This window comes from Berghia stephanieae, chromosome 3 (genome assembly GCF_034508935.2).
Source record: "Berghia stephanieae isolate SIO BIC M18660-M18661 chromosome 3, UCSD_Bste_1.3, whole genome shotgun sequence".
Lineage (NCBI taxonomy): Eukaryota > Metazoa > Mollusca > Gastropoda > Nudibranchia > Aeolidiidae > Berghia > Berghia stephanieae.
In genome coordinates this window covers 8,031,842-8,042,767 of record NC_088362.1, presented here as the reverse complement: position 1 = coordinate 8,042,767, position 10,926 = coordinate 8,031,842, and the positions used below count along the sequence as shown (strand labels likewise).

General features: G+C 36.3%; 1 protein-coding gene across 2 annotated transcripts in view; it reads left to right on the top strand.

Annotated features, from left to right (window-relative positions):
- The window catches only part of LOC144967093 (uncharacterized), a 14,861-nt gene extending 7,118 nt beyond the window's left edge, over positions 1-7,743 (top strand). For both annotated transcript variants that reach the window (XM_078903920.1, XM_078903921.1), the window contains exons 3-5: positions 205-322; positions 2,378-2,470; positions 4,119-7,743. In XM_078903920.1, coding sequence (XP_078760046.1) covers positions 205-322; positions 2,378-2,470; positions 4,119-4,288 — 381 coding nt within the window. In that variant the 3' untranslated portion in view covers positions 4,289-7,743. The remainder of the gene's footprint in view (positions 1-204; positions 323-2,377; positions 2,471-4,118) is intronic.
- Positions 7,744-10,926: the final 3,183 nt, after the last annotated feature.

Below are 10,926 nucleotides of genomic sequence, written 5' to 3'. Positions count from 1 at the left end.
AATTTTGTTGGTTTTTTTTTGACATAGAGAGTTTGGTATTCATTTACATCTAAGGTTAAAGAATGTGAGTAAAGAGCTTTTTCAAGGACTCAACTTTGTGCTGAAAAGAGTGAAACTAACTAGAGATCTGCATGTCAGAAGACAAGCTGCACAGGCTCTGTGGCCCTTTTTATGCTCACCAATTATTTGCTTACTTTTGAATAGGATTGTCGAGAAAATGAAGAATACGTTATTAGCCACATAGATGGTTCAATTCATGTTGGATATGACAAACACAAAGCACTAGAGGAACTGATTGAACTGTGTGAGACTCGATTTCAAGGTATGAACTGTTTATGTTTCGTTATTTCCCTTTGCTGTTTGGATCCACCTTAATCATGGTCATTTTAATGTTTTTGATAAGAACTTATTTGTCTTGACCATAACATTAGGTCTCAAGAGAACTTATGCTCATGCTTTTTATGATTAAAAAAAAAGATTGGGGTAGTATTCACGAACCTCCTACAATTTAAGGATCAGAACAAAAATTTCTACCATGAAAATACATAATACTGTTTTGATGCTGTGATATCATATCATTTTTGGTGTCTTTTTGTTGTTCTTCTTATCCTCCGCACATTTCTCAAAAATCAAGATCATGAGAGAACTGTAAAGCCACAATTAAAGGTTCATCGAGTCTTGATTGTATTTTCAACACTTAGGCATCTGGGTTTTTTTTTTTTAACTCATTGTCAGTGATAGAGAATTAAGTTTATATTGCCAGCAAGTAATATTAGATAGTTTTGTATCTCATTTTAGAACTTACTCGTATATAGCAAATATAATTTTAAAAAACCAAACAAACAAAGAAAAGAGACTTGTGCTTTTATTTAGTGCAATATCCACTAAACATGCTCAAAGCGCTTTCTAAGGGATCCCTATCCAATAGCAACACTTAACATGTAGAATGAGACATGATGCCTGTTAGGCGATATTACAATTTTTTTTCAACAGACAACACTGTTAACGGTCAGGTACTCATTTTACACCTGAGTACAGTGGGAGAGTGTGAGTAAAGAGCCTTTCCATGGACTCCACCATGCGCTGCTCAGAGTGGGACTCGAACCTTCCTATTCAAAGTTAGTTTTAATTATAAATCATTCTCTGTATACAATTTAAAATCCATTATGGCAACTTAGGGAAAAGAAGGCACTTGTGTAAGATAAAAGACCTTCTGATTACTGGTCAGATACTCTACCATTAAACCACAGTAATTGCCCGAAAATTTGGACATTTAAACATATATTTTTCACAAGGGTACATAAATATTTCCGCAGCAAATTGGGTAATCAGGAGGTATGCAGTTTGGTTCTCAGTGAATCCAGGCAGGCGGGTCTTTTGGACCAATTTTTTCCTGTATTTTTCTTTCTGCTTTGTCTGGCAAAGTTTCATAGACACCTTTTTTAGTTTTTTTGTCCCACACCAGTGCCTGTTTCTAAATTTGATATTTGATATTTTAAAAATAAAAAAGGAGCTACCCTAATATCTTCATTCTCGTCCTTCATTTATTGTGTTCAATGATTGTTTGTCATAATGCGGAAAAGGGTTCACAATGGAAAGGCTTAATCTTGTGAAGCATATAACATAGCTGCCAACCAGTATGATAAAATCGTACTTAGTATGATTTGGCCAATCCAGAAAAAGAAAAAAAATCCAGAAATAAAAAAAAAGAAGAAAATCTGATAAAAATTATCTTGGGACAGCCACAAAGCCTCAGTAATCTGCTTCTGTCACCACCTCCCCATCACTTATGCCTACCCAGTATGATGATAAACGTAAGCTTCTCTTATTATTACAGTTCTGACCATTCTAGTACTTAAGTACATTAATAAATATGCCATTTTAAGACATGAATTGGGCGTCTGCGCCACACCGCATATAATAATACGTTTTTGCATTTTGAAAAGTTGGCAGCTATGCACATAAACATTAAATTATCCCAACTATCGGGTAACCGCTTTGGAGTTATGGTAGCAAGTCTACCAGGAATTAAGAGATCTGAGTTCCGATTCCCAGTCGAGATTGGCTGGCTTTTTGGGATGAATTTTTCTTGTATTTTTCTTTCTGCTCTGTCTAGCACTGTTTCATACACACTATTTCAAATCTGAATCCATTATGAAGGTTTCAAAGTTCTTGGGGTTCAAAGTTTTACACTTTCCTATACCACAATATGATTGTAAATTGGGATATGAGGACTGGATTTTTAAAATGATGAATATGATCTGATGGATGAGTTCTGTAATGAGCAAATAAGATAAGTTATATTATTATAATTTTATTGAATATACAGACAGTTGAGTTGAAAGTTAATATTTTAATTTTATTATCTTGATTGCAGAAAAACAGAATCCCACAATTGTTTGTTACTGCTCGGTGGGCTATCGTTCTTCAGACATGGCACAAAAGCTAACAAAATTTTATGAAAAATCTGGTGAGTGAAAGAAATAATTTTTTTAACAAATGAGAAGATTCCGAAGAAAAATTACAAATGGTTCACTAATTTTTCCTGTTATTTGTAGCATCTCATTAATTGGCATTAACCAAAAACTTCGATGTCTATGTATTGCTCTCTATGCAGCTCTTTTATTGCTTTTCTGTAAAGGGATAGTATGCCAACTATTATGAAATTTTTAATTTTTAATGCCGACAGGAGTATCAGAAAAAAAAATCTCAACTTCACCTGGGATCAATCTCAGTCCTTATATATAAATGTGACTCATATATAAGGGAACAACACAAAACAAACGATGTTTCAGCTTTTCAAGCGTTTACTTGAAGAATGCCAAAGGCTGAAATGTCGCTTGTTTTGTGTTGTTCCCTTATATATGAGTCACATTTACTCACTTTATCTTTCTCTCGAAAATCCAATGGCATACAATGGACACCATGGCCACAACTTGACGACCTGGATTTTGCATACAGCATTGCATTGATTTCAAACACACATACACGCACACACACACACACACACACACACACACACACACACACACACACACACACACACACACACACACATCAACTGATGCAAAATAAGACTGAGACCCTAGCTGTAACATCTTCAAGACTTGGTCTTAACATAAATAAAGTGAAAACAAAGTTTTTAAGAATAGGAGTTACCTACAAAAATCCAATAAAGATTTCAAGTGAAACTCTAAAAGAGGTAAAGACTTTCTCTTATCTGTGCAGTGTAGTGTTGGCATAAACGGAGGCACAGACAAGGAATTGGCAAAGCACGTACAACCTTTCAAGTCCTGAAGAAAATTTGGAAATCAAGAGGCAATGGGGTCTCGACAGGACTAAGAATTTTATAATACTAATGTAAAGTCTGTATGGATCAGAAACATGGAGGACACCACCAATAAATTACAGACTTTTATAAACAAATGTCTAAGGATGATTTTGGGCATCAGGATGACAGATAAAGTTAGAAATGAAGATTGTGGGAAGCTGCCAACCAACAACAATCTCTCTCTCTCTCTCTCTCTCTCTCTCTCTCTCTCTCTCTCTCTCTCTCTCTCTCTCTCTCTCTCTCTCTATATATATATATATATATATATATATATATATATATATATATATATATATATATCATTATCTAAATCAGAAAGAGAAAGTGGGGGAGGATAGGCCATACACTTATAAAACCCGCCTGCAACATCACAAGACAGGCTCTGACATGGAATCCCCAAGGAGGAAGAAGATCAGGCCAGGAAATGGTTGGTGAAGAAGCACGAAGGAGGAAGCAAGGAGAGGTGGTTACACATGGAAGTAGGTGGAGAAGTCAGCCCAAGGAAGAGTCAAATGGCGAAGCATAAATAATTGATGGCATATGCTCCGACTGGGGTTAAGGGCTTAAGTAAGTAATGTCAAAAATAACACCTCAGATTCTACAAAACCTCGTTTATAATGAACACTGACCTCCAGCTCCGTCAACCTTGTTATAACCAATGTGCACTGTATGTTTTTATTGATATTTTTCAGATGTTTGAGCATATTATTGTGAAATAAATAAATTTTAATGTCCCTGTATAACGAAATTACTGTTGATAATCTATTTATATCATGTATATTTCCAGGTCAGCACACAAGACCTGACATTTTCAATCTGCATGGATCTTTGTTCAAATGGGCACAAGAAAGAAGGCCAATGGTTGATCAGGATAATAAGCCCACCCCCTATGTCCACCCTTATTCAAGTACTTTTGGTAAATTGGTTGATAAAGAGTTAAGGAGAGAAAAGCTTTAATCCAAGGATGCCTTTGGCTATCTTACGACTTACATCAAACCATCTAGAGCCTTGAAAGCTGCTCACAAGTCGTTTATTTAAATTTTACACTTATTTTTGCTGCTCTCCATTTTTCATCTTCTTGGAGTGACATATGGATAAAATTAAAACAAAATTTTCTATCTGAAAATGCTTGAAGGACTTTTTAGGTATTATAACAACATACCATAACACCCATTTCTATTGCTTATGGTTCATTGTTTTTTTTTTTGTGTGCCTTTTTTTATAAATGGTGAATATCCAAAGGCCACCAAGTAATTTCCTTTACCATGGCAATGGATGAACTTTTGTAAAGGTCCTTTACATTTTTTGAAAACTTCTTGCATCACCAGAAATAAAGTGAATCATATTTTACAATCTTTAATCCAAAAGAAGGACATTTTTTTTTGATAGTGCAAATATGCTAAATGTCCTTGAACTGAAAAAGCGTAAATTTTATAATTCTGATCTGATCACATTCACTTAAAACTTTGTTCCATTCACCTTGACATCCGACGTCTTAAGGAAAAAGACCATTTGTTGGAATAAGAGGCCACATACAGCCTTTATCCTTAATACGGCATACATATTACCAGACCAACTCAGTAAGTCACAAGGTCGGAATGTGTTTTGGTTTGTTGGCAGTCTGCAAGTAAGAATAGAGCCAGTGATATTTCCAGAAATTTTCAAAACTGTTGTAAGAAGTTATTCTTGATGATCATTTGGTGACTATTGATCAGTTTTTGATCATTTTCAAACTTACCAACCAGTATGACATTGTATATTGTAATGCAGCAATGTCATTCAAAATATGCAAGTATGTGAAAATTTCCAGGAATATGAATCAGCTACAGTGAAACTCGAATACAACGGGGATAGTGGGGCTGGCAAAAATCCTGTTGTAGCAGAGTCCCGTTTGTCCATGCATACGGTATTTGAATTGAGGCAATACTGAAGGAATACATTTAGAGTCATCTCTCTTAGTAAAAGTAAATAAATCAGAAGACTTGACTATGACTTCTATTCCTCTTACTATCCCTCCCCCCCCCCCCTTCCCCTCTCCCCTTCTACCTCTCACTTCACTACAAAAGACGAGTTGAAACAGAGCAATGGTTAAATTCTACCATTCTCCTTTCCTCTACTTTACACCATCCTTGCCCCGCCACCTAACAGTTAATGCTCTTCAAAACTCAAGTACTGGACATCCCAGTGATAAGAAAAGACAGCCTCAGGCTTCATATAGAGCTAATCACCCACCCACTTCTCATTATGCATAATTACCTAATCAGTCACGAATTGCACACCACTCACTCTACACCTAACGCATTATACTTAACGTGTTGAATTTGGTCAGTCACACGCCTCTCCTACACGCCTCTCCTCACTAGCCTTTTGTTGCATCCCCTTGGCCTGTTGCAAACAGTACACAAGGAAACGCTGATAGTACACACCGCTTCTCTGCTACCTATGTGTGCCATGACTGCTTTCCTCTTTTCTTCTTGAATAATTTGTTTTTCTCAATTGGTTACTAACTTGTAACCCATACCCCAGTAGTAGCCGTGTTCAAAAAGTTATTACCCCTTTATATCGGGTGGTCACAAATAAATGCGCTGCTCTTTGTCGTCTTGTATCTCTAATACTAATACTCATCATTGGATTTCTTTCAAATTCAAATAATAAGTAAAACAGATCTTTATATGTAGACTGTCAAAATTTCATGAATATGAATCGAGAAACCAAAAAGATACAGTGATTTTTTCAAAACCATGTTCAGAAATACAATGTTAGAGAAAAATGATGCAACATTACAGAGAGTAAAATGGCAATGATCTTAACTTTTGTTGCTATCTTTAGCAAACGTTAATTATGTCACCTTAAACATTTTCATCATAATTATCACCATTTAAGAAATCATCTATGTAGAACACTCACATACTTATTTGGAAGCGTCCTACTCAATTGTAAAACAGCAGTTTTCAAGAGCTCATCAATAACAGGAAACTCATTCAAAATGTATTTGGTTGCAGAGCATAAGACTTTTTGACATCTTTCACAAAATAATTCGCTGCTTTGTCTGAAGCAGGGGTCAGCTTGGAGTTGCGTCAACAATTTGTTTTGTATCAGTGCCCAGCATCAGATCTTTTCTAGTCAGTTGTACATCCTTTTCATCAAAATTTACTTTGAACAGAGCAGTGGCCTCAGGCTTGATATATCTCACAAGGTCATCACAGCAAGCCATGAAATGGTGAATTTAAGGGGCCTCTTTTTACAGCATGGGGTTGGTGTTGGTGGATATTCCCAAGTTTAAAAAATATGGACAGCTGAAGTATGATCAAAGAATGTATAATCTGGAATAGGCATGCTTGCTTTGCACTGCCTTTTCGTGGCTACTCAAAGAAAGACTGTTTCTCCCTTTTAAAATATTCCTTCGAGGGGTCCCATTGCTCCAAAAGATGTTGAACGCAAGCTTGCTGTGACAGCCATATTGTAGCATGCTTTATTACTGTGTGAGGGCTATTGCCGCATTGCTTCTGGAATTCCTTTTTCCTCTTGCTACTCTTGTCCAGATTTTAAAAAAAAAATTGACTGGCTGCTCAGATAAATTAGGTTATTATTATCATTATCAAAATTAAATTCCGTCAGCTGATGAAACAAAGGAGCCAAAAAATCAGAAGTCACTTTAATAATATATCCATCTCGTGATGCTTCTAACTCTTCATATGCCATTTGACATCATCCATAAGCACCTCCCGATTTTATAGAAAGATCACAGTCACATAGATTTTAGTTCGGATGATAGATGCTCAATTCAATTTATTTAAAATTAAAAGATGATATTAATTGTTATATAATGCATTTGGTCAAATTATCTACAGGATTAGTTCGTTGACTTTTCTTAGCAATGGCATTTTAAAGATCAAGGTCAATAATTTGTTGAGTATCAAGTAAGGTAAACTTCACTACTTAGGTTGACCAGTTTTTGAAATTCAGAGTGAAATAAACCCTTTCTGATGCTGGGATTACTGGAACCACTTTCAACAGCCTTGGTAAATGTAATTATAATCTTTGAATTTGAATGATTTCTTGAACTTATAAAGAAATATTATCGTTTTACGAATCAGATGTCTTTACAATGTAAATCTCGTGCCATTGTATATTTTAAAATCATTATGACGCATGCTATGTGAAAACAATTTTTAAGTAATTATTTTAGGCTTGTAATGTTATGTTACACACGATCTTGCCATTTCTTTTGATGTCAACGATCTTTATGACAAAGACGAACAATACAAGTACTGAAGAGTGTGGTAATATTCTTGAAAATGTATATGATTTGATATTCAATTCTTAAGACTATATTTATTTATTATAAGAGTTTTCATATATTTTATTATCAGATTTACCCATTCATTTATTAAAAGCAGCATTATATCTAATTGCTTCTGTCACGTTCCTTCTTATATTATTTAGCTGGGTGGGGTTCCTGACCTCCCATAGTGGACAGGGAGGTACTTACTGTGTCTTCTATCCCCCTATATCTGTCTTCCAACTTCCTTTCTGTCTTTGTCTTGGAATGAGATTACTTGGTTTTGTCCAGGCCCTGGCCGGATACCCTAGCTGGGAGGGACAGTCAAATATATAGTTAGTTTTGGGAGATGATTTTTTCCCCCTTGTAAATCATCTCTCTGTTATGTAATGTATTATTTTTCCTTTTACATATGTATAATTTGTAAACAATTGAGTGTGTTCCTCTTGGCGGGGACCTGTGCTTGGATGATATATTTGGTGATCTCAAACTAAGTACACCGATAGTGTGCTCTTGGAATCTACGTCTGTTCCCTATTTGAAACAATTACCCTTTGTCTGCCTTATTCTTGGATGTTTTAATTGTAATTTTAGAACTTTTGACCATCCCAAGTTGGAAAACAGATATAGGGGGATAGAAGACGCAGTAAGTACCTCCCTGCCCGCTATGGGAGGTCAGGAACCCCACCCAACCTCCCAGCCAAGGACTCCGGGACTCTCATTCCAAGACAGACAGAAAGCAATTGAAAAACAGATACCGTACTATGGGAGGCAAGGAACCCCACCCAGGAACAAAAAATTAGGTAACTTTACAATATAGAGATGCTTTACAAGGAAGAAAATATCATCTTCCAAAACTATAATTATAAATTTGACTGATTCCATCCATCCCAGTCAAGGACTCCAGCCAGGGTTTGGACAAAACTAAATAATCCCATTCCAAGACAAAGACAGAAAGCAACTCGGAGAACAGATATAAGGGGATAGAAGGCGCAGCGTGACCTTCTGCCCTCCACTGGAGGTCAAAAACCCCACCCAGGGGGCAGCAGATGAAAGATTGGCTTACTGTTCTCGAGACCTGCAACATGATTGGTACTATCACTTCTCACCGTTGCTAAAACATGGTGCTTTGCCTTGAACATGTATATATGATAAACCTTGCTTAAGGTAAAACTTTTTTTCTGGTCCCTAGGAGTTTATCTTAAGCAGATTCCACTGTATGCCTCTTGCCTGAGATGACCTAAAAGACCCATCTTGTCACAGACACAAGATCCCCATCAAGTGTGTAATACTATTGTAAAAAATACAAAAGAAAAGGAACTATATTTGACTAATTTCACCTCAGTAAAGAATTGATGCTTGGGTGAGGGAAAAACCAAATACAGGGGGGCTCAGCTACAACTGGGATTTTTGGAATTCCCTTTGAGTTTGAGTCTATATGATCCATATGTAGCCACGATAACAATGGAATCGGCATAAAGTGAACACCTCTTGATGGTCTAAATTTTCTGTCATCTAAATGTGTTCTATTGATAATGGATAAAGTCAATCAGTCTTTCTATCTTTCTTGGGACAGCATGGCTCAGCAGTACGGTCTTTGCTTCGTAACCGAAAGGTACTACCGAGTTCGGTCACCTGCTGCTGCGCTGCCTTGAGCAAGTCTACTCGCCCTAGCTCAAATTGCTGGCGCCTGGGTTATTCCAGTCTTCCCTTGGAATAGACCCTAGAGACAAATTACACGTATGGGATGAATAAAGGGAATTTTATTTTATTTATTTAATTTTTGTCCAGCAGTTTTGGCTTTATCAGAATTCCACTGTAATTATCAATTCCTACAACTTGGCTACAATAAGGGTAAATTCTAGAATTACAATTTAAGCAACCAAGAAAAAGTAAGACAAAGGGGAATTGGTTCAAATAGGGAACAAATGTAGATTCCAAGAACATAACACTAATGTACTTAGTTGGAAATCGCCGAAAAGTCTCATCCAGACACCAGCTTAAGATCCCACCAAGAGAAACACACTCAAATGTTTACAAGATATGTTCAAAACAAAAATATAACTATCAATATATAACAGAGATGATTTACAAGGGGGAAAAAATATCATCTCCCAAAATTAACACTATACACTTTACTGTTTCCATCTCAGTCCTACATACATGGCAAATAAAAGCTGGTGCTTAGATGCTTTTTTTTTAGCTTCCCAGCTTAATCACACACTCTGCTTAATTGACACACTAACCCGAACTCCCAGAGGGTGTGCGATTAAGCGGAGTTGACTATATATTTAAACATTGTTTGTAATCAGGATGATATGCCTTTAATATAGGTTACACGAAGCCTATTTAAGTGCGAGTCTGTTAGTGTGTGTGTGTGTGGTTCGCACTTTATTTCATGCATATCTGTTTGCTTATAATATGCACATGCTGAAACCAAATGAAAAATTGACTTCATGGACAATAAAGATATTATTAATATTATTAACTAAGAAACCAGAGGGATAGAAGACATAGCAAGTGACCTCCTGCCCATCATGGGGGTTGATTATTAAACTGAAATATTATGATCACTTGAACAGGCTAATTCATTTTGAAGGATGAGACTTGAAAAAAATCACTGCATTCACAGCCCCTCCCCCACTCTCAAACTGTAGACTCCAAGACTACACTATAAAATAGTCTTGGCTAGAACAAGGGAAGAAAGTTACACAGGTACTTAAAAGGACAAAAGATTCAGGGGTATAGTTAAGCGACCTCTTTGACCAAAATGAGAAAAATAGGGCCACTGCTCAGAAAGACACATTGTATTTAGTGATTGAAACGAGATCTTAATCCGTCCTTTTATTCTTGTTTTGTTTTTAAGGGTTTTATGGCGCTTGCAACACATTAAGGTCATATCAGCGCCAGTAAGAAGAAAGAAAATGGGATAGTAAAATGTTATAGAATTACAATTAAAGTACCCAAGAAAAGGTAAGACAAAGGGGAATTGGTTCAAATAGGAAACAGATGTAGATTCCAAGAGCACACTATCAAAGTACTTAGTTTGAGATGGTCTAAAAGTCTCATCCAGACACAAGCACAGGTCCCCACTAAGAGGAACACACTCAAATGTATACAAATCATATATAATTTGTAAACCAAAGATAATACAGTGCATAACAGAGAGATGATTTACAAGGAAAAAAATATCATCTCCCAAAACCAACTATACATTTGACTGTTTCCCTCTCAGCCTGGGCATCCGGCCAGGGACAGAAAGCAGGTTGGAAAATAGATATAGGGGGATAGAATACACAGTAAGTACCTCCCCC